The 24,638-nt window shown below is 41.7% G+C and overlaps 1 protein-coding gene across 3 annotated transcripts in view; it reads right to left on the reverse strand.

Moving 5' to 3' along the window:
- The window catches only part of MAGT1 (magnesium transporter 1), a 72,424-nt gene that overhangs the window by 15,508 nt on the left and 32,278 nt on the right, over positions 1 to 24,638 (reverse strand). For all 3 annotated transcript variants that reach the window (XM_054471873.2, XM_054471872.1, XM_063660203.1), the window contains 4 exons: positions 15,461 to 15,601; positions 14,838 to 14,978; positions 13,601 to 13,690; positions 11,997 to 12,060 (listed from right to left, as the gene is read on the reverse strand). In XM_054471873.2, coding sequence (XP_054327848.1) covers positions 11,997 to 12,060; positions 13,601 to 13,690; positions 14,838 to 14,978; positions 15,461 to 15,601 — 436 coding nt within the window. The remainder of the gene's footprint in view (positions 1 to 11,996; positions 12,061 to 13,600; positions 13,691 to 14,837; positions 14,979 to 15,460; positions 15,602 to 24,638) is intronic.

The raw sequence follows: 24,638 nt of genomic DNA on the forward strand, positions 1-24,638 counted from the left end.
TTTTGCCATGTTGCACAGGCTGGTCTTGAACTCTTGACCTCAAGCAGTCCACCTGCCTCGGCCTCCCAAAGTGCTGGGATTACAGGTGTGAACGACCACGCCTAGCCCTAAATAGCCATTTTGAATATTTCACCCCACCTCCCTAAAGAACACATTTGAAATATATATATCATTTAGGGAGAACAGTAACTATTTTTTATTTGAAAATTAATTTCTGAAAAATTTCTCCTGGCCTAGTTTAGCGGTTCACACCTGTAATCCTAACAGTTTGGGAGGCCGAGGTGGGCAGATTGCTTAAGTCTGGGAGTTCAAAACCAGCCTGGGCAACATGGTGAGACCCTGTCTCTACCAAAAAATACAAAAAACTGGCCAGGCTGGTGGCACATACCTGTAGTCCTAGCTACTTGGGAGGCTGAGGTAGGAGGATCACTTGAGCCTGGGAGGTTGAGGCTGCAGTTAGCCGTGATCATACCACTGCACTCTAGCCTGCATGACAGAACTAGACTGTGTGTCAAAAAAAAAAAAATCTCCATATTTTCAATAATACTTTTTTAATTTTTCCCCATGCCAAGATGCCAAAAGTGCATCAATAATTAGCCTTTAAAGCACAAATTACTACTAACCTATCTAATTTTATCCTATTCTAACGAAAAAGAAAAATCCTGGCCGTGCGTGGTGGCTCACGCCTGTACTCCCAGCACTTTGGGAGGCAGAGGCAGGTGGATCACCTTAAGTCAGGAGTTCAAGACCAGCCTGGCCAACATGGCAAAAACCCGTTTCTACTAAAAATACAAAAATTAGCTGGGCGTGGTGGCAGGCGCCTGTAATTGCAGCTACTTGGGAGGCTGAGGCAGGAGAATCACTTCAACACGGGAGGCAGAGGTTGCAGTGAGCCGAGATGGCACTACTGCACTCCAGCCTGGGTGACAGAACAAGACTCCATCTCAAAAAAAAAAAAAAAAAAAAAAAAAAGAAAAAGAAAAAGAAAAAGAAAAATCTCACATGTGCCATGACCACACTTTTATTCAGCTTAATAGGAGCTGCATAAATACAAAATACAACTACCCATACAAATAGGTAACAGATGGCATGGTTGAATATTAAAATAAGCAAATTCAAATTTTAAAGCAAATAGAATGTGTTCTAGTAGAAAAGAGACACAGATTCACCCTGCAGTTTAGTGAATACTAACAGCAGTAAAACACTCCCAAATCAATTATGCATATGTACATACATGTTGTATGCCACCGCATGTGGGTATCATTAAGCGGAAAGGGAAAAATATGTGTTTAGATGAGGCCTGAATTTATAATTGGCTCTAAAATTTGACTTGTCATCCCTTCATTACCATCTTGCATTCTTTTAAAAAATTTTTAATTTAATTTATTTATTTGAGACAGGGTCTCACTCTGTCACCCAGGGTGGAGTGCAACAGCACAATCACAACTCACTGCAACCTCCACCTCCCAGGCTCAAGAGATCCTCCTGCCTCAGCCTCCTGAGTATCTAGGACTATAGGTGCATACCACCATGCCAGCTTCATTCTGTTGATTTTTTTGTAGAAACAGGGTCTCACTATGTTGCCCAGGCTGGTCTCAAACTCCTGGGCTCAAGCAGTTCTCCAGCCTGGGCCTCCCAAAGTGCTGGAATTACATGCATGAACCAATGTGCCTGTGCCCCATCTTGCATTCTTTCTTCAATAGCCTCTTGTTAGGGATGATGCCCATTCATCATGTTTTCAGTTGTTCAGCCAACTCTCTTCTCCAGCAATTTTTTCTGAGTTATCTGCAGGTTTGTGCAAAGAGTGATCATTTCTTTCTTTTTTGTTAATTTTATTTTACTTTAAGTTTTAGGGTACATGTGCACACCGTGCAGGTTGTTATATATGTATACATGTCCCATGTTGGTGTGCTGCACCCATTAACTCGTCATTTAACATTAGGTGTATCTCCTAATGCTATCCCTCCCCCAGTATTTTTTTGCTAGTATTTTATTGAGGATTTTTGCATCAATGTTCATCAGGGATATTTGGTCTAAAATTCTCTTTTTTTTTTGTTGTGTCTCTGCCAGGCTTTGGTATCAGGATGATGCTGGCCTCATAAAATGAGTCAGGGAGGATTCCCTCTTTTTCTATTGATTGGAATAGTTTCAGAAGGAATGGTACCAGCTCCTCCTTGTACCTCTGGTAGAATATGGCTGTGAATCCATCTGGTCCTGGACTCTTTTTGGTTGGTAAGCTATTAATTATTGCCTCAATTTCAGAGCCTGTTATTGGTCTATTCAGAGATTCAACTTCTTCCTGGTTTAGTCTTGGGAGGGTGTATGTGTCCAGGAATTTATCAATTTCTTCTAGATTTTCTAGTTTATTTGCATAGAGGTGTTTATAGTATTCTCTGATGGTAGTTTGCATTTCTGTGGGATCGGTGGTGATATCCCATTTATCATTTTTTATTGCGTCTATATGATTCTTCTCTCTTTTCTTCTTTATTAGTCTTGCTAGCGGTCTATCCATTTTGTTGATCTTTTCAAAAACCACCTCCTGGATTCACTGATTTTTTGAAGGGTTTTTGTGTCTCTATTTCCTTCAGTTCTGCTCTGATCTTAGTTATTTCTTGCCTTCTGCTAGCTTTTGAATGTGTTTGCTCTTGCTTCTCTAGTTCTTTTAATTGTGATGTTAGGGTGTCAATTTGAGATCTTTCCTGCTTTCTCTTGTGGGCATTTAGTGCTATAAATTTCCCTCTACACACTGCTTTCAATGTGTCCCAGAGATTCTGGTATGTTGTGTCTTTGTTCTCGTTAGTTTCAAAGAACATCTTTATTTCTGCCTTCATTTTGTTATGTACCCAGTAGTCATTCAGGAGCAGGTTGTTCAGTTTCCATGTAGTTGAGCGGTTCTGAGTGAGTTTCTTAATCCTGAGTTCTAGCTTGATTGCACTGTGGTCTGAGAGACAGTTTATTATAATTTCTGATTTTTTACGTTTGTTGAGGAGTGCTTTACTTCCAACTATGTGGTCAATTTTGGAATAGGTGTTGTGTGGTGCTGAAAAGAATGTATATTCTGTTGATTTGGGGTGGAGAGTTGTGTAGATGTCTATTAGGTCCGCTTGGTGCAGAGCTGAGTTCAATTCCTGGATATCCTTGTTAACTTTGTGTCTCGTGGATCTGTCTAATGTTGACAGTGGAGTGTTAAAGTCTCCCATTATTATTGTGTGGGAGTCTAAGTCTCTCTGTAGGTCTCTAAGGACTTGCTTTATGAATTTGGGTGCTCCTGTATTGGGTGCATATATATTTAGGATAGTTAGCTCTTCTTGTTGAATTGATCCCTTTACCATTATGTAATGGCCTTCTTTGTCTCTTTTGATCTTTTTTGGTTTAAAGTCTGCTTTATCAGAGACTAGGATTGCAACCCCTGCCTTTTTTTGTTTTCCATTTGCTTGGTAGATCTTCCTCCATCCCTTTTATTTTGAGCCTATGTGTGTCTCTGCACATGAGATGGGTCTCCTAAATACAGCACACTGATGGGTCTTGATTCTTTATCCAATTTGCCAGTCTGTGTCTTTTAATTGGAGCATTTAGCCCATTTACATTTAAGGTTAATATTGTTATGTGTGAATTTGATCCTGTCATTATGATGTTAGCTGGTTATTTTGCTCGTTAGTTGCTGCAGTTTCTTTCTAACATCGATGGTCTTTACAATTTGGCATGTTTTTGCAGTGGCTGGTACTGGTTGTTCCTTTCCATGTTTAGTGCTTCCTTCAGGAGCTCTTTTAGGGCAGGCCTGGTGGTGACAAAATCTCTCAGCATTTGCTTGTCTGTAAAGGATTTTATTTCTCCTTCATTTATGAAGCTTAGCTTGGCTGGATATGAAATTCTGGGTTGAAAATTCTTTTCTTTAAGAATGATGAATTTGGCCCCCACTCTCTTCTGGCTTGTAGAGTTTCTGCCAAGATATCCGCTGTTAGTCTGATGGGCTTCCCTTTGTGGGTAACCCGACCTTTCTCTCTGGCTGCCCTTAACATTTTTTCCTTCATTTCAACTTTGTTGAATCTGACAATTATGTGTCTTGGAGTTGCTCTTCTCGAGGAGTATCTTTATGGCGTTCTCTGTATTTCCTGAATCTGAATGTTGGCCTGCCTTGCTAGATTGGGGAAGTTCTCCTGGATAATATCCTGCAGAGTGTTTTCCAACTTGGTTCCATTCTCCCCGTCACTTTCAGGTACACCAATCAGACGTAGATTTGGTCTTTTCACATAGTCCCATATTTCTTGGAGGCTTTATTCGTTTCTTTTTATTCTTTTTTCTCTAAACTTCTCTTCTTGCTTCATTTCATTCATTTGATCTTCCATCACTGATATCCTTTCTTCCAGTTGATCGAGTCGGCTACTGAGGCTTCTGCATTCATCACGTAGTTCTCATGCATGGTTTTCCGCTCCATCAGGTCCCTGAAGGACTTCTCTGCATTGGTTATTCTAGTTGGCCATTCATCCAATCTTTTTTCAAGGTTTTTAACTTCTTTGCCATGGGTTCGAACTTCCTCCTTTAGCTCGGAGAAGTTTGATCGTCTGAAGCCTTCTTCTCTCAACTCGTCAAAGTCATTCTCTGTCCAGCTTTGTTTCTTTGCTGGTGAGGAGCTGCATTCCTTTGGAGAGGAGAGGCACTCTGATTTTTAGAATTTTCAGTTTTTCTGTTCTGTTTTTTCCCCATCTATGTGGTTTTATCTACCTTTGGTCTTTGATGATGGTGATGTACAGATGGAGTTTTGGTATGGATGTCCTTTCTGTTTGTTAGTTTTCCTTCTAACAGTCAGGACCCTCAGCTGCAGGTCTGTTGGAGTTTGCTGGAGGTCCCCTCCAGACCCTGTTTGCCTGGGTATCAGCAGTGGAGGCTGCAGAACAGCAGATATTGGTGAACAGCAAATGTTGCTGCCTGATTGTTCCTTTGGAAGTTTTGTCTCAGAGGAGTACCTGGCCGTGTGAGGTGTCAGTCTGCCCCTACTGGGGGGTGCCTCCCAGTTAGGCTACTCGGGGGTCAGGGACGCACTTGAGGAGGCAGTCTGTCCGTTCTCAGATCTCAAGCTGTGTGCTGGGAGAACCACTACTCTCTTCAAGGCTGTCAGACAGGGTCATTTAAGTCTGCAGAGGTTTCTGCTGCCTTTTGTTTGGCTATGCCCTGCCCCCAGAGGTGGAGTCTACAGAGGCAGGCAGGCCTCCTTGAGCTGCGGTGGGCTCCACCCAGTTTGAGCTTCCCGGCCGCTTTGTTTACCTACTCAAGCCTTGGCAATGGCGGATGCCCCCCAGCCTCGCTGCCGCCCTGCAGTTTGATCTCAGACTGCTGTGCTAGCAATGAGCGAGGCTCCGTGGGTGTAGGACCCTCCGAGCCAGGCACGGGATATAATCTCCTGGTGTGCCGTTTGCTAAGACTGTCGGAAAAGCGCAGTATTAGGTTGGGAGTGACCCGATTTTCCAGGTGCCATCTGTCACCCCTTTCCTTGGCTAGGAAAGGGAATCCCTGACCCCCTGCGCTTCCCGGGTGAGGCAATGCCTCAACCTGCTTCAGCTCACGCTCAGTGCGCTGCACCCACTGTCCTGCACCCACTGTCTGACAATCCCCAGTGAGATGAACCTGGTACCTCAGTTGGATATGCAGAAATCACCCGTCTTCTGCATCGCTCATGCTGGGAACTGTAGACTGGAGCTGTTCCTATTCGGCCATCTTGACTGGACAAAGGTCTTTTGTTAATGTGATCATTTCTTTTTTTTTTTTGAGATGGAGTTTTGCTCTGTCACTCAGGCTGGAGTGCAGTGGCGCCATCTTGACTCACTGCAACCTCTGCCTCCCGGGTTCAAGAAATTCTCCTGCCTCTGCCTCCTGAGTAGCTGTGATTACAGGCACATGCCACCACGCCTGGCTAATTTTTGTATTTTGAGTAGAGGTGGGGTTTAGCCATGTTGGCTAGGCTGGTCTCGAACGCCTGACCTCAGGCGATTCACTCACCTCAGCCTCTCAAAGTGCTGGGGTTACAGGCATGAGCCACCATGGCTGGCCAAAGATTGATCATTTCTATAGGCTTTGATTACTGGGTACTCTCTGATTAATGATTGAGACTTGCTCTGGGGAAAGCTTGTCTTTTCATCATGGTTTATGTGCTTTTGCTTTCAATGAGCTTTCCTTCTTGCTAAATACCTCAAGGTCTTTTGTGTATTCTTCTTAGCTGTCAAGAGCTATGATGCACTTCCATGTACACTGTTTTATTTCATTTACTGAATCTTTAAATTTTTACTAACACTGCCTACTATATGGCAGGCACTATAAACTGCTGGAAATAAAAAGTTGAACAAAATAAAGATCCTACCATGAAGATTACACTCTAGTGAGGAATACAAACAACGAAATACAAAAATTACACAGTCCTGATTAAATGTCACTCCAGGAGAACTCAGCAGAAATAGAGGAGACAGTATTCCATAACATACAACAACTAGGCTATTAAAAGCTAGTAGAAGGCCAGGCGTGGTGGCTCATGCTTGTGGCCAAGGCAGGTGGATCACCTGAGGTCAGGAGTTCGAGACCAGCCTGGGCAACAAGGATATGATATATCCATTATATAAACATTAAGAATATTGACTACTTTTTTTTCTTCGTATTTTCAGATTTCTTTGTAATTTTCATAAATATAAAGGCCATACAACATAGAAAATGCTTATAATATATTAAGATAGCAAACTCCATGCACAACACGTCTACAAGTATAAAAAATGAACACCCTTACCATGAAACATTCATATAGAAATGAATGCAAGATAACATGCAAAAGTAAACGTAGTTTATACTATTAGGGTTTCAGGTTATAGGTGAACATTTTCCAGACTGCTACTTTATTTTAAAAATTCAGGAGGCCAAGGTACGAGGATTGCTTGAGCCCAGGAGATTGAGACCAGCCTGGACGACAGGGCGAGACTCCGTCTCTAGAAAAAAATACAAAAATTAGCTGGGTGCGGTAGTGCACACCTATAGTCCCAGCTACTCGGGAGGCTGACGTGGAAGGACTGCTTGATTCTGGGAGGTCAAGGTTACAGCGAGCTAATGGTGACCCCACTGTACTCCAGCCTGGGCAACACAAAATTTCATCTCTAAAAAAATAAAAATAAAAATAAATCCAAATATATTTATTGTGGGATTCCATTTATTGTGTTTTCTTTTTCTTTTTTTTTGAGACAAAGTCTGGCTCTATCAGCCAGGCTGGAGCGCAGTGGTGCGATCTCAGCTCACTGCAACCTCTACCTCCTAGGCTCAAGCCACCCTCCTGCCTCAGCCTCCCAGGTAGCTGGGACCACAGGCACGCAGCACCACACCCAGTTAATTTATGTACTTTTTTTAGTAGAGAAAGGGTTTTGTCATGTTGGCCAGGCTGGTCTCGAACTCCTGGCCTCAGGTGATCTGCCTGCTTCAGCTTCCCAAAGTGATGGGATTACAGGCATGAGCCACCGCACCCAGCCCTGTAGGATTCCATTTATGTAAGTTAAAAAAAAATAGGTAAAATAAACCCATAGTGTTAGCAGTCAGGATAGCAATTACTTCTGGGTGGGAAGGTGGCAATCAGGAGGAATGATGACGGAGAATGCTCTGAGATGTGGGTAAAATTTTATTTATTGATATGAGTTTTGGTTACATAAGTGTGTTAATTCTGTGAAAATTCATCAAACTGGGCTGGGCACCGTGGATCACGCCTGTAATCCTTACACTTTGGGAGGCCAAGGCAGGCGGATCAGTTGAGCTCAGGAGTTCGAAACCAGCCTGGCCAACATGATGAAACCACATCTCTACTAAAAATATCAAAAAAACTTAGCCAGGCATGGTGGCAGGTGCCTGTAATTTCAGCTACTCCAGAGGCTGAAGCAAGAGAATCGCCTGAACCTGGGAGGTGGAGGTTGCAGTGAGCTGGGATCACACCATTGCACTCTAGCCTGGGCAACACAGCAAGACTCCATCTCAAAAACAAAAAACAAAAAACAAAAAAAACCAAGGAAATTCATCAAACTGTAAACTTTTGTAAACTTTTCTGCAGAACTGCAATACTTGTAATTTTAAAGGTTGCTTAGATCAGGCAATTGATTATATAGTCTGCTTTATTAATCATGCAATAAACTGTACAACATTAAACTAATAATAAACGTGAATATTTTCCAAAATCATAACTACTACTTAGAGGTGGCCTCAGTCTATTAATTCTTATCAACCTGGAAGCTGTAAACAATGTTACTGGTCTTGAGGTTTCATATTTACTTTAAAAGAAAGTGGGGGCTGGGTGAGGTGGCTCACGCCTGAAATCCTAGCACTTTGGGAGGCTGAGACGGGTGGATCACCTGAGGTCAGGAGTTCAAGACCAGCCTGGCCAACCTGGTGAAACCCTGTCTCTACTAAAAATAAAGAAATTAGCCAGGTGAGGTGGTGCACACCTGTAATTCCAGCTACTCAGGAGGCTGAGGCAGGAGGATCGCTTGAACCCAGGAGGTGGAGGTTGCAGTGAACTAAGATGGTGCCACTGCACTCCAGTCTGGGCGACAGAGCGAGACTCCACTGAAAAAAAAAGGCGGGGGGGTTGGGAGAGTGGTTAAGCCTTTCCTAATATTCCTTACCTCTGACAAAATTGTTCATTTTCTCACTATTTCTGGTACACAGCACTTAAGTCACTGTCTTATAATCTGTATACATGTCTGACCCTGAAAAAAGTTCACTTTTTGCATCCTAATAACCAAACACAAGACATTCTATATCCCAACAGGATTGTAATCCGTTCCAAATGTATACGAAACCTTAGGCTGATGCTCAATCTTAAAGCAGAGGTAAAATGACAATTCTCTAATTTCTTAAACTTCTTATATATTTAAAAGTTTAAGACAAAGCTGAAAGACCAACAAACCCCAAATCAACTAATTAATATTTTACAATTTTAATTGCTCTTTTGCTCCATTATTCAATTTCAAAGTACTAGTGAGAAGAACCGATTCAAGATACTGAAAATTTTCCAAGGTATAATAATTTGTTAATCCATCAAACCATACTTTTCTTTTCTGTTCTTTTTTTTTTTCTTTGAGACAGAGTCTCGCTCTGTTGCCCAGGCTGGAGTGCAGTGGCAGTCTCGACTTACTGCAACCTCAACCTCCTGGGTTCAAGCAATTCTCATGCCTCAGCCTCCTGAGTAGTTGGAATTATAGGTGCACACCACCGTTCCTGGCTAATTTTTGTATTTCTTGTTGAGATGAGGTTTCGCCATGTTGGCCAGGCTGAATCCATCAAACCATAAATGAACATTGTCTTTCTTTTTTTTTCTTTTGAGACAAGAGTCTCACCCTGTCATCCAGGCTGGAGTGCAGTGGCACCACCTTGGCTCACTGCAACCTCTACCTCCTGGGTTCAAGCGATTCTCCTGCCTCAACCTCCTGAGTAGCTGGGATTACAGGCGCCCGTCACCATTCCCGGCTGTTTTTTTTTTTTTTTTTGAGACAGAGTCTCACTCTGTTGCCCAGGATGGAGTTCAGTGGTACCATCTCGGCTCAGTGCAACCTCCGCCTCCCAGGTTCAAGCAATTCTCCAGCTTCAGCCTCCCCAGTAGCTGGGATTACAGGCGTGCACCACATGCCTGGCTAATTTTTGTATTTTTAGTAGAGACAGGGTTTCACCATATTGGCCAGGCTGGTCTCGAACTCCTGATCTCAGGTGATCCGCCTGCCTTGGCCTCCCAAAGTGCTGGGATTACAGGTGTGAGGCAGCACGCCTGACCATCTGGCTAAGTTTTGTATTTTTGGTAAAGACAGGCTTTCCCCATGTTGGCCAGGCTGGCCTTGAACTCCTGACCTCAAATGATCCACCTGCCTCCGCCTCCCAGAGTGCTGGGATTACAGGAGTGAGCCACTACGCCCAGCCCATAAACGAACATTTTCAACTAAAATTTTAGGATTTAAAAAAATAAAGTTTGAGTAATATTTTTCTTTCAGTCTTTTCGCCCCCACCCCCCAAGATGGAGTTTTGCTCTAATTGCCCAAGCTGGAGAGCAATCACGCGATCTCTGCTCACTGCAACCCCCGCCTCCTGGGTTCAAGAGATTCTCCTGCCTCAGCCTCCTGAGTAGTGGGGATTACAGGCACCCGCCACCATGCTCAGCTAATTTTTTTTGTATTTTTAGTAGAGATGGAGTTTCATCATGTTGGCCAGGCTGGTCTCGAACTCCTGATCTCAGGTGATCTATCTGCCCTGGCCTCCCAAAGTGCTGGGATTACAGGCATCAGCCACCGCGCCCGGCCTCAGTCTTCTTTCTTCTCATATGGACTAGGTGTATATTGTTAATCTTTCAGCTCACCATTTCATGGTTGAATAGATTAACTCTCCCAGGTTTGGGCTGGATGTTAAGCAATAAGTATATTTTCCATAGTGCATAAGAACATTTTCCCAAATATCCTTCAATTAAAATCAGTTAAAATCAAAAGCTTAATATTTTTTTAGAATGCTTTCCTTAAAATCTCTCTAATCATCAACATAGTATAATAAAACTGGGAAAGACATACACAAACATTTAGTAAAGATACAATTTTCAGTACTTTTGAATTTTTTTCTTTATACTTATTTGTATTCTAAATTTTCTTTAATTTGTATTCCTTTTGCAATCAGAAAAAAATATATTTAAATTTCATTTTTTTTTCCTTCTTTATTAGAGACAGGGTCTCACTGTGTCGTCCAGGCTGGAGTGCAGTGGTGTGATATCGGCTCACTGTTGCCTTGACCTCCTGGGCTCAATTGATCCTCCCACCTCAGCCTCCCTGGTAGCTGGGACCACAGGCATGCATCACCATACTTGGCTAATTTTTTGTGTGTACTTTTTTGTAGAGATAGGGTTTTGCCACATTGCCCAGGCTGGTCTCAAACTCCTGGGCTCAAGCAATCTACCCATCACAGCCTCCCGAAGTGCTAGGATTACAGGTGTGAGCCACCATGCCCAGCTGATTCTTGTATATCAATGTCAGGACACCCTGGCTGAGAAGCACAATTCCAGGAACATTACATTTGTTCACCCTGTTGATTTGTTCCAGAGTCAGTGCTTATGTACTCAGGTGGGTAAACTATGTTTAGTAATACTAGGAAATTTAGATTCTTACTTATCTGACATTGCTTTTACCTGTCTTTGCAGCTTACAGAGGCACCCACTTTTAGATATAAGAAAATAAAAATTAGCTCGGGCCAAGAAAGTAAAAATATTCCTTGTCATTCAAGAGGATGGAACAACACAAACATAAAGCAGCTGCAAAGTCCACAGGAAGTATTTTTCCCTAGCACACACTTCAGCTGTAAAATGTCAAAATATCCCCATCTTTGAGTAACTACTGTTTTCTTACTGAGGAATATTGGTCTTTAAATAGACTTCTTGCAATTATATGAGTAAAAATGAAATATTCTTGCTTGGCAGATCTAAGTCACTCAATTTACAAGTATAATTTCTAAGTAGCCTCAATTTACAACCAAGGTATAGAGCTTCAAAGAAGTTTTTGAAGACAAAAATCCCACATTTATGTTAACTTTGTAGTTTCCAAGCAAACAGAACCCTGCGTCTGATTCACAGTTCAGACCTGATGTTGACCCCTTTACACAGCCTTACACTGCTTTTAGCCTATCAAAACAATGCTTTGTTTAAATTTCACATAAACTCCACTATTCTCCCAAATCCTATTACAACTCTATCTTTTCTTTGTTAAGATGTTCCATGGTTCTTCTAATGTACAGTCTTCCTTGTATTAACGAGCCAATAAACCTGGCCCTATCAGACTACAGATTTGTCTCTAGTAGTCTTTAGTTTATTGGGCTAGAGAGGATGACACAGTGATGATTTTCAAAGGATATTGTGACTTGCATTAAGAGAACAGCCCCAGCCAAATGATGTAGAGAGAATACTAGAGTGTGAGAAAACAGACAAAATACAGCAAGAAAGACTTATTGTAAAAGGATACTAAACAGAAGAACAATGTGTGTTTCAGCTACAAACTGGGCTTGACTGCTTCCATGGATATAATTCTAGGAGGGAAAAAAAGACAAAATGGAATCTTTAAGTATACATTAAATGTTGGTATGCTAACCCTAAAACGGGATATTTTAAACTATGAAATTATTAATTCACCTGATAAACCATGTGACATACTCCGGGTCTGTGGCATTCATCAGTAAGTCTGGTTACTATAAGGCTATTTTTGTATTATCTATTCTCGATTTGTCTTTTCATTGTACTAATACTATGTTTATTTTTGAGACAGGGTCTTGCTCTGTTGCCCAGGCTGGAGTGCAGGGGCATGATCATAGCTCATTGCAACCCCAAAGTCCTGGCTCTGGCAATCCTCCTGCCTCAGCATCCCAAGTAGATGGGACTACAAGTATGCACCACCATGCCTGCTCAGCTAATTTTTAACTTTTCATTAGAAATGACATATTGCTATGTTGGCCAGGCTGGTCTCAAACTCCTGGGCTCAAGCAATCCTCCCACCTCAGCCTCCCAAATGCTTGGATATTGTACTTATATTTTCAACAACAGAATATGTCAGAAAACTAGTTGTTGTTGTTTTTCTTTTTCTTTTCTTTTTTGTTTTTCATAGAGATGACGTCTCACTATGCTGCCCAAGTTGGTCTTGAACTCCTGGCCTCAAGTGGTCCTGCCTCAGCCTCCCAAAGTGCCAGGATTACAGGTATTAGTCACCATATCTGGCCCCATTTTTTTTTTTAAAGGAGATGGATCTTGCTATGTTGTCCAGGCTGGGCTAGAACTCCTGGATTCAAGTCATCCTCCTGCCTCAGCCTCCCAAGTAGCTGGGAATACAAATGCAAAACACTGCACCTGGGTGAGAAAACTAGTATTTAAGTGTACAAGACCATGAGGTACAATAATGTAGGCTCCATGAAGACAGGGATCATGTTTTTCTTGTTTATCACTATATTTAATAATACTTAGCACAGTGCTTAGAAACAGTGGATGCTCAGGTACTTGATCAATTTTTCTATTTAGTTGAAGGCTGTCTTTCATTCTTAGCTAGCTTGGTTAGAAGGATTCACCAAATGGGAAAAGGAACTTCCCACTTTTAAGAGCACTGCGGCTGGGTGCAGTGGCTCATGCCTGCAGGCCTGTATTCCCAGCACTTTGGGAGGCTGAGGCAGGCGGATCACCTGAGGTAGGGAGTTTGAGACCAGCCTGAACAACATGGAGAAACCCCGTCTCTACTAAAAATACAAAATTAGCTGGGCATGGTGGCGCATGCCTGTAATCCCAGTTACTCACGAGGCTGAGGCAGGAGAATCACTTGAACCAGGGAGGTGGAGGTTGCAGTGAGCTGAGATCGCGCCATTGCACTCCAGCCTGGGCAACAAGAGCAAATCTCCGTCTCGAAAAAAGAAAAAAAAAAAAAAGAGCACTGCATGGTCTTATCAGTGATGGAAGCTTGTTAACACAGAGAGATTGAAAAGTGAAGACTAAATCCAGCTCCTTCATATGCTGGCACTGTTCTCACAGGGTAATAATCATTGAGTTAACTTTGGTCTACAAAGGAAAGAAATCACAGACTTCCCTTACCACATGTCCTGTGTGGGGATTCTTATGGGCATATGGTGGTCCTCTTATATGGTTCCACATTTGACCAGATGTCATAGCAAGCACAAAACACTAGGAAACAAAAAAATAATAAAATATTCATGGTCGAACTGTTTTTGCCTTGATTACATAATAGGAATATGAAAATGTGCATCTGTTTAGTTAAGACACATAATTTTTTGCAGATAAATGATTTGTTAAGGCTTATATTTCATCCCAAGGATCACAATTCGATAATACTTCGAAAGGAAAACACTATTTTTTTTTTTTTTGAGATGGAGTCTTGCTCTTTTGCCCAGACTAGAGTGTAGTGGCGTGATCTCGGCTCACTGCAACCTCCGCCTCCCAGGTTTAAGCAATTCTCCTGCCTCAGCTTCCTGAGTAGTGGGACTACAGAAGCACGAGAACCACGCCCAGCTAGTTTTTTATTTTTAGTAGAGACAGGGTTTCACCATATTGGCCAGGTTGATCTCGGTCTCTTGACCTCATGATCCGCCCACCTCAGCCTCCCAAAGAGCTGGGATTATAGGTGTGAGTCACTGCGCCCGGCCAGGAAAACACTATTTAAAAATTATAACTATGCAGACACAAGTTTCAAAATTGAATACTGAAAAGGCTTTTTAGAATAATATTTTCAGGCTGGGCATGGTGGCTCACGCCTGTAACCCCAGCACTTTGGGAGGCCAAGGTGGGAGGATCACCTGAGGTCAGGAGTTCAAGACCAGCCTGGCCAACAGGGTGAAACCCTGTCTCTCCTAAAAATACAAAAAAATTAGCTGGGCATGGTGGCACACGCCTGTAATCACAGCTACTCGAGAGGCTGAGGCAGGAGAATCACTTGAGCCCAGGAAGCAGAGGTTGCAGTGAGCCAAGATGGCGCCACTGCACTCCAGTCTGGATGACAGACCAAGACTCCGCCTCAAAAAAAAAAAAAAAAAAAGAATAATATTTTCAGAACAACTAGAGATTTTCATAGAGATGACAGTCTGTCATTTAGGTTGAATAAAAGGCAGGTACAATCAGTTCCTTGAAGTTCTGGCCATCCTAATGAGATAACAAATGAAACAAACTGATTTTAAGACAGAAAATTAAAATATATAAAACCATTTTCCTCAGATAAGAAATAAAATGCTACTTCTCACATAAATAAAAGCTTACCTAAAAATACATTATTAGGAATTTTATTCAAATAATTTTTTGTCTTCTAAAATTCACTCACCAAAGCTGCAAAAGCCCATCCAGTTTTATTAAAGAGAAATTCCATATTGCTTCTTCGAAGATACACAAGTCCACCAATAACAGCCAAAAGCAATCCCAACATAAGGGGACCAGCATAATTTGGGGGTCTAATCACTCTAATCTAATGGAAAGGAGAGAAAAACATGTTAAAATATAAAATTTTTTACTAATTATATGGGTCAAAATAAAATCTGAAATGAAAGCAATCAAAATTAGTGTGGTTACTTTCAGAAAAATGATCCTTTTTATTTTATCCCAATCAAACTAGTCTATAATATAACCTAAAATAGGATAGAATAGGTACAATATTCTATTTAACCACAACATAACATCTTTTAGATTAAGAAGGATTTGCCAAGTACAACTAGATAATCCATGGACTTAAGGTTGAAAGAGTGGTTTCCATGCTGAATTCAATAGGGTAATAGAGAGTGTTCTGTAATTTCACTCATTCATCAAGATGATTCTGTTTAATGCTACTTATGAAGTGACTGCCAAACTGGAACCACCTCAGTGATATGGGGACACGACTAATTAGGGCCTCCCAGTAAGATTCAAAGGGGATAATGGCCAAGAAATAGTCTACATAGTTGGGAAACTTACATTGACATCAGTTCTGTCCGCGATCCACCGGGCAATCTGCTCAGCTGAAAAACCTCGCACCTGTAACTCATATGTATCACCTCGTTTGGGTTTCCCTTTTGCAGGAAAGTTGATGAAAGTTGGAGCTGAATTCATGTTTAGCTGAATAAAAAGGAGCCCATGAAAATATACATTATCAGCAAAATAATCTTAATTGCAGTTAACATCTTGAAATTTAGGCATTTTACAAAGATGAGGAGGCCTGGGTTTAGGTAGGTTAAGTGATTTGGTTTGCCCAAGGAAAGTGGTAAGTGGTGGAGCAGGCTTTAAAAGCAAAGCTGCCTGTGACCTTAAGTATTACACACTACTCACCAAATATACATTCCTCGCTAAGAAACCTGTATTTTACTTCACTAGAATGGAAACTTTGCCATACCACAGATATTTTAATCTGTTCAGAGATTATGCAAAATGAATACATTTATGAGCACTAAAATAATCTTATGTAGCTGAGTAAGCTCCAAATAGAGTGCATTCTCAATTTGGAGGAACCAAGATAATAAAATAATGCTCTAAAACGGCAGTGAAAAACAATACAAAATGGTGGCTATATGCAGAAATAGTCTATTCTAAGAAGGTCCATAAATGTTTACTGATGAGCATCACATTTCTCTATTCTCCATCATGACATCATGATATATTTGAGAAGACAACACTGGAAATACTAAGATAAAGAAACCATAACCATCTCATCTGCATTATATCTTTTTTTATTTTTTTGAGATGGAGTCTCGCTCTGTCACCCAGGCTGGTGACAATCTTATAGAGATTGGTTTGCACAAATCAATTTTTATTTATTTATTTGTTTATTTTTGAGATGGAGTCTCACTGTGTTGCCCAGGCTGAAGCGCAGTGGCAGGATCTCGGTTCACTGCAACCTCTGCCTCCCAGGTTCAAGTGATTCTCCTGCCTCAGCCTCCCAAGGAGCTGGGATTACAGGTATGTGCCACCACACCCAGCTAATTTTTGTATTTTTAGTAGAGACAGGGGTTCACCATGTTGGCCAGGCTGGTCTTCAACTCCTAACCGCAAATGATCCACCCGTCTCAGCCTCCCAAAGTGCTGGGTTTACAGGTGTGAGCCACCATGCCCGGCCTTACAATTATAACTTTAAAACCTCAGCCAATAAAATAATCCAACTCCCATGCTTTGATTCTTTAGTTAAAATCCTCTAACAGTAAGTTTTCAAACTTTCCCATAAGGTGAGAGCATGTACTGACTGTTGCTTATCATTATTTTGGTCTCTTTGGCTGTATAATGTGGTAAATTAATGAATTAATAGATTACTCCTTTGGTTACCAATGTCCATAGATTTATATGTCTTGGTCGGTAGGCACAAAATCCCTAGAGGTAGATAAATTCTGGCTATCCTGTTAAAATTCAATTTCTGTGATTGCAAAGCTAGGAACCAAATCTTATACAATGTTCAGTCTACCAAATGCTGCCCAAATTTTAGGCCAAACTCTTTATTCAATATTTGTTTAGTTATACCACCTTTACATTTTTGAAAATGTGTATAAAAAATAAAAACTGGCCGGGTGCGGTGGCCCACGCTTGTAATCCCAGCACTTTGGGAGGCCGAGGTGGGCAGATAATGAGGTCAGGAGTTCGAGACCAGCCTGGCCAACACAGTGAAACCCTGTCTCTACTAAAAATACAAAAATTAGCTGGGCGTGATGGTGGGCACCTTTAATCCCAGCTACTCAGGAGGCTGAGGCAGGAGAATCGCTTGAACCTGGGAGGCGGAGGTTGTAGTGAGCCGAGATTGTGCCACTGCACTCCAGCCTGGGCGACAGAGCTAGACTCCGTCTCTAAATAAATGAATAAAAAATAAGTAACATATAAATACACTTCTCTTGTAAAAAATATTTTTAAAAACATTACATGGTTTTAAGGACCAATTCTAGTGCATTCTGGCAGCCACAGTTACCATTTACAGATATTTTTGAATTTATTCATATATGTGTTTATACCACCAGAAAACATATAATATTGCTTTCTGTTTTAACATAAGTGGTATCATATTAATGGTATTTTCCTGGTTGTCTTCCTTTTTAGCAACTAAAAATAATGTTGCAGTGAACATCCTTGCACATATCTCCCTGTACCCATGTGAAAGTGATTCTCTAGAAATGGGATTGTTAGGTCATAGGATAGAAATATTTTTTCATTAAAATGGATACAGTGCCCAGGCACGGTGGCTCACGCCTGTAATCCCAGCACTTTGGAAGGCCGAGGCAGGTGGATCACTTGAGGTCAGGAGTTCGAGACCAGCTTGGCCAACATGGTAAAACCCCATCTCTACTAAAAATACAAAAATTAGCCGGGTGTGGTGGTGGGTTCCTGTAATCCCCGTTACTCAGGAGGCTGAGGCACAAGAATCACTTGAACCCGGGAGGCGGAGGTTGCAGTGAGCCGAGATTGCACCACTGCATTCCAGCCTGGGTGACAGAGTGAGACTCTGTCTTTAAAAAAAAAAAAAAAATGGATATAGCCAAATTGTCCTCCAAAGTGGCTGTGCCAAAATATACTTCTACCTAACAATGCAGTAATGTATCCATTTCCCTACATCCTTGCCAAAAGTTGACTTGATGGGTGAAGACTGTACTTTATCATTATCATACTATTAATTTGTGTTTCCCTGATTACTAATAAAACATCTTTATAACAAATTAATTATCTGAAAACATCTTTTTTTTTTTTTTCTTGAGAAGGAGTCTCACTCTGTTGTCCAGGCTGGAGTGCGTTGGTGCAATCTTGGCCCACCACAATCTCTGCTTCCTGGGTTCAAGCTATCCTCCTGCCTTACCCTCTCAAGTAGCTGGGATAACAGGGATGCGCCATGACACCCAGCTACTTTTTTTTGTATTTTTAGTAGAGACAAGGTTTTGCCATGTTGGCCAAGGTGGTCTCGAACTCATGACCTCAAGTGATCCGCCTGCCTCAGCCTCCCAAAGTGCTGGGATTACAGGCGTGAGTTACCATGCCCGGCCTCAAAACATCTTGTAGCCCAACGATACAATCAACAGAGTAGAAAGAAAACCTGTGAAATGGGAGGAATTATCTGTAAATCATTTATCTAATAAGGAGTTAATATTCAGAATAGTCTGGGCATGGTGGCTTATGCCTGTAATCCCAGCACTTTGGGAGGCCAAGGCAGGTGTATCACTTGAGCCCAGGAGTTTGAGACCAGTCTGGCCAACATGGCGAAACCCTGTCTCTACTAAAAATACAAAAATTAGCCAGGCATGGTGGTGCATGCCTGTAATCCCAGCTATTTGGGTGGCTGAGACATGAGAATTGCTTGAACCTGGGAGGCAGAGGTTGCAGTGAGCCAAGATTGCGCCACTGCGCTCCAGCCTGGGCGACAGAGTGAGACTCTGTCTCAAGAAACAAACAAACAAAAACAAAATAAAAACAACAACAACAAAAAATTTGTAACATATAAAGACCTCCTACAACTCAACAACAACAAAAAACTTGATTTAAAAAATGGGCAACACGGGTGGGCGCAGTGGCTCATGCCTGTAATCCTAGCACTTTGGGAGGCCAAGGCAGGTGGATCAACTGAGGTCGGGAGTCTGCAACCAGCCTGACCAACATGGAGAAACCCCATCCCTACTAAAAATATGAAAACAATTAGCCAGGCATGGTGACGCATGCCTGTAATCCCAGCTACTCGGGAGGCCGAGGCAGGAGAATTGCTTGAACCCGGGAAATGGAGGTTGTGGTAAGCCGAGATCCTGCCACTGTACTCCAGCCTGGGCAACAAGAACGAAACTCCATCTCAAAAAAAAAAAAAGGCAACACACACACACACAATGGGCAAAGAACTTGACATTTCTCCAAAGAAGATATACAAATGGCCAACAAAACACATGAAAAAATGTTCAATATTACTATCATTATGGAAATAAAAAACAAAACCACAATGAGATACCACCTCACACTCATAAAGATGGCTATTATCCAAAACAAACAAAAAAAACCCCCAGAAAACAAGAAGTGGTTGCGAGCACGTGGAGAAACTGGAACCCTTGTGCACCATTGGTGGGAAAGTAAAATGGTGAATCTGCTCTGGAAAACAGCATGGAGGTTCCCCAAAAGATTAAAAATAGAATTACCATATGATCTAGCAATTCTACTTCTAAGTATATAACCAAAAGAACTGAAAGCAGGGTCTTGAAGAGATTATTTGAACACTCGTGTTCACAGCAGTATTATTCACAATAGCCAAAAGCTGGAAGCAACCTAAGTATCCAGTGACAGATGTATGGGTAAACAAAATAAAGTGTATACATACAATGCAATATTATTCAGCTTTGAAAAGGAAGGAAGTTCTGACACATGCTATAGCATGGATGAACATTGAGGACACGATGCTAAGTGAAATAAGCTAGTCACAAGAAGACAAATACTATATAATTCCACTTATATTAGGTACCTAGAGTAGTCAAATTCATAGAGACAGAAAGTAGAATGGTGGTTGTCAGGAACTGGGGGAGTGGGGAACTGAAGTTGTTTAATGGCTATAAAGTTTCAGTTTCGGAAGATGAAAGAATTCTGGAGATTGGTTGTACAACATTGTGAATGTATCTAACACTACTGACCTGTACATTAAAAAAATGGTAAACATAATAAATTTTATATTATATATATTTACAAAACAACCCCACCAAAACCCCTTGTAGACTTTAGACTTTGAAATTCCTTGGAGGTTAATGAGCCAAAATAAGATACACTATTTTTGGTAGGTATCAGTTTTCACACATGCTTAGCTTTTGCATACTGTGGCATATGACACTGTTACTTAGAGAAAGATTTGAATCTCTTCCACAGATGGACACACTACCATCCTTATACCTTTGGCTCTAAAATCTAGCTCTAAAATAGAGTAATGGAAATTAATATTAAAAACTATTCAAGGTACAAAAGTGTATGTAACAAAAACAAAAATAGACAAATGGGACTATATTAAGCTAAAAAGCTTCTGCAAAGCAAAGGAAACAACAAAGTGAAGAGACAATCTGTTGAATGGGAGAAAATATTTACAAACTATTCATTCAACAAGGAACTAATGTCCACAATATACAAAAAATTCAAACAACTCTAAAAAGAAAATAAAACGAAAACAAAAACAAAAAAATTTCAAATCACTCAACAGTAAAAAAGCAAATAATCCCATTAAAAAGTGGGCAAAGGACATGAATAGACATTTCTTAAAAGAAGACACACATGGCCAACAGGTGTATGAAAAAATACTCAACATCACTAATCATCAGGGAAACGCAAATCAAATCCACAGTGAGATATCATCTTCTCCCAGTTAGAATGGCCATTATTATTATTATGATTATTATTATTATTATTATTAGAAAAGCTCCTTTTCTGCTCATCTGTCTGTTGCCTCCTTGCAATGCGTTGTCCTACTTTCTCTAATAAATCTGCCTTTCTTTACCTTAAACAAACAAACAAACAAAAACAGATGCAAGGATATGGAGAAAAGGGAACTCATGGCCAGGCACGGTGGCTCATTCCTGTAATCCCAACACTTTGGGAGGCCGAGGCGGGTGGATCACCTGAGGTCCCGAGTTTGAGATCAGCCTGCCCAACATGGTGAAACCCTGTCTCTACTAAAAATACAAAAATTAGCTGGGTGTGGTGATGTGCGCCTGTAATCCCAGCTGCTCAGGAGGCTGAGGCAGGAGAATCGCTTGAACCCAGGAAGTGGAGGTTGCAGTGAGCCGAGATCTGCACTCCAGCCTGGGCAACAGAGACTCCATCTCCGGTAAAAAAAAAAAAAAAAAAAAAAGGGAACTCATACACTGTTGGTGGGAAATTAAATTAGTATAGCCACTATGAGAAACACTATAAGGCCAGGTGTGGTGGCTCACGCCTGTAATCCCAGTACTTTGGGAGGCCGAGGCAGGCGGATCACGAGGTCAGGAGATCGAGACCATTGTGGCTAACATGGCGAAGCCCTGTCTCTACTAAAAACTACAACAAAAATTAGCTGGGCGTGGTGGTGTGCATCTGTAGTCCCAGCTACTCGGGAGGCTGAGGCAGGAGAATGGCGTGAACCCGGGAGGCGGAGCTTGTAGTGAGCAGAGATCACGCCACTGCCCTCCAGCCTGGGCGACAGAGTGAGACTCCGTCTCAAAAAAAAAAAAAGAAAAACAGTATAAAGATTTCCCAAGAAACTAAAAATAGAACTAGCATTTGATCCGGCAATGCCACTACTGGGCATGTATCCATAGGAAAGGAAATCAGTATATCAAAGGGATACCTGCACCCCCATGTTTACTGCAGCACAATAGCAAAGTTATGGAATCAACCTAAGCATCCATCAACAGACGAACAGATCAAGAAAATGTGATATTAGGCCAGGCGCAGTGGCTCGCGCCTGTAGTCCTACCACTTTGGGAGGCCGCGGCAGGTGGATCAGTTGAGCTCAGGAGTTGGAGGGAGACCAGCCTGGCCAACATGGTGAAACCCCATCTCTACTAAATATACAAAAAAATTAGCCAGGCGTGGTGGTGCACACCTGTAATCCCAGCTACTCGAGATGCTGAGGCAGGAGAATGGTTTGAACATGGGAGGTTGCAGTGAGCCAAGATTGTGCCACTGCACTCTAGCCTGGGTGACAGAGAAAGACCCCATCTCAAAGAAAAAAAAATGTGGTGTATATACACAATGGAATACTACTCCACCATAAAAAAGAATGAAATCATGTTATTTGCAGCAATATGGATGGAACTGGAAGTTATTATGTGAAATAAGCCAGGCACAGAAAGACAAATATGGCATGTTCTCATATGTGGGAGCTAAAAAAGTTGAACTCAGGGAGGTACAGAGTAGAATGGCAGATACCAGAGGCTGGGAACAGTGTATGTGCGTGTTGTGGTGGACGGGGTGGGGGGGTGGGGAGGGGTGCGGGAGTGGGCAGTGAAGAGAGGTCGGTTAATGGGTACACTCATACAGTTAGAAGGAGTAAGATCTAATGTTCCATAGCAGAGTAGGGTGACTATAATGAACAACAATGTATTACATATTTCAAAACAGCTAGAAGAGAGGACTTGAAATGTTCCCAACATATAGAAATGATAAATACTCAAGGTGATGGATACTCCAACTATCCTGACTTGATCATTCTATAATGTAACGAAATATCACATGTACCCCATAAATATGTACAAATATTATGTTATCAGTAAAAAAACTATTTAAGGTAGAAAAAAATTGGGTTTTCTATTTTTACAAATCACTAACAGAAGTTATGTGTTACCCTGTTAAAATAAATGGAATTAAAAATTGTAATTTCCAAAAATAATTGCAGCCTAAATAGTAGAGAATTAAAAAGCAATTTTTTTTTTTTTGAGAGAAAGTCTAGCTCTGTCACCCAGGCTGGAGTGCAGTGGCACGATCTTGGCTCACTACAACCTCCACCTCCTGGGTTCAAGCGATTCTCCTGTCTCAGCCTCCCAAGTAGCTGGGATTACAGGTGCCCGACACCATGCCTGGCTAATTTTTGTATTTTTAGTAGAGACGGGATTTCACCATGTTGGCCAGGCTGGTGTCGAACTCCTGACCTCAAGTGATCCCCAGGCCTTGGCCTCCCAAAGTGCTGGCATTACAGGTGTGAGCCACCATGCCTGGCCTCAATTTCTTAAACTCTAGAAATTGTTTCCTTTGGTCTAATAAATCCTAAATGCACTAACCTTTTAGGTTACAACATTTTTATAAATGCACTGATTTTGATTTATGGAGATGGCTAAGTGAGACTGGAATATGAATAGCACAATGAATGATATACTGTAAAATGGAAACATTAAGCTATTTTTTTCAACATTTACCAAATACCCGTTATGTGCTTAGCACTGATAGCTACAGGATATGGCTCTGCCATTAACTAAGTAGTAACTATATTCTTTTATTTATTTATTTATTTATTTATTTTTGAGATGGAGTCTCGCTCTGTCGCCCAGGCTGGAGTGCAGTGGCGCGATCTCAGATCACTACAAGCTCCGCCTCCCGGGTTCAAGCCATTCTCCTGCCTCATCCTCCCGAGTAGCTGGGACTACAGGTGCACACCACCATGCCCAGCTAATTTTTGTTTTTTTTTTTTTTTTTTTTTTTGTAGAGACAGGGTTTCACCATGTTAGCCAGGATGGTCTCGATATCCTGACCTCGTGATCTGCCTGCCTTGGCCTCCCAAAGTGCTGGGATTACAGGCGTGAGCCACCGCACCTGGCCGTAACTATATTCTAAGGGAGACTGTCAAACAACTACAGAGCTAACTCTACTGTAAGACAAAATGTGGATAAATGTATAACAGAAATTTAAGGCAAGTAATATAACAATACAAGAAAAGGAGTGACTCATTTTTTATCTGGAAAAGTTGAGAAAGCTTACAGGGAGTATCTGAAACAAGGCTTAAAATGTAAGCAGAATTTTGAGAGTGGAGAGAAAGCAGACAGGGAAGAAAGGATGCTTCACGTTGTTGTAAACCAACAATCAACAGTGCTGACATATGAGAGTGCATCAGGCCAGGCGTGGTGTCTCATGCCTGTAATCCCAGCACTTTGGGAGGCCGAGGCGGGCACATCACCCGAGGTCAGGAGTTCGAGACCAGCCTGGCCAACATGGCGAAACCCCTGTCTCTACTAAAAATTAAAAAAATTAGCCAGGTGTGGTGGCGCGTGCCTGTAATCCCAGATACTCCGGAGGCTGAGGCACGAGAATCGCCTGAGCAGAGGTTGGCAGTGAGCCGAGATCACGCCACTGCACTCCAGCCTGGGTGACAGCAAGACTCCACCTCAATTAAAAAAAAAAAAAGAGTGCATCAAAGAATATGATTATGGGAAAGGTGTGACTGGAGTAAAGAGTACGTGAAATTAGGACTAAGGAATTCTGGCTTCAGTCTATACACTACTCCTTTCAAAAGTGTGTTCCATGGAATCTAGCCAAATGCTCCATTAAGTGGTCCAATAATATGAGAAATTCTGTATATTAGAGCCCCCATTGGAAAGTATAACACATATCAGCATCAGCATGTTAACATCTCTGATCTCTCAAAAGCTGTGTTGGGAGACAATTCTTCATGAATTTCTCATGTTTCTGCACATCTTGTGGACAAGGG

This window comes from Pongo pygmaeus, chromosome X (assembly GCF_028885625.2).
Source record: "Pongo pygmaeus isolate AG05252 chromosome X, NHGRI_mPonPyg2-v2.0_pri, whole genome shotgun sequence".
NCBI classification, from domain to species: Eukaryota; Metazoa; Chordata; class Mammalia; order Primates; family Hominidae; genus Pongo; species Pongo pygmaeus.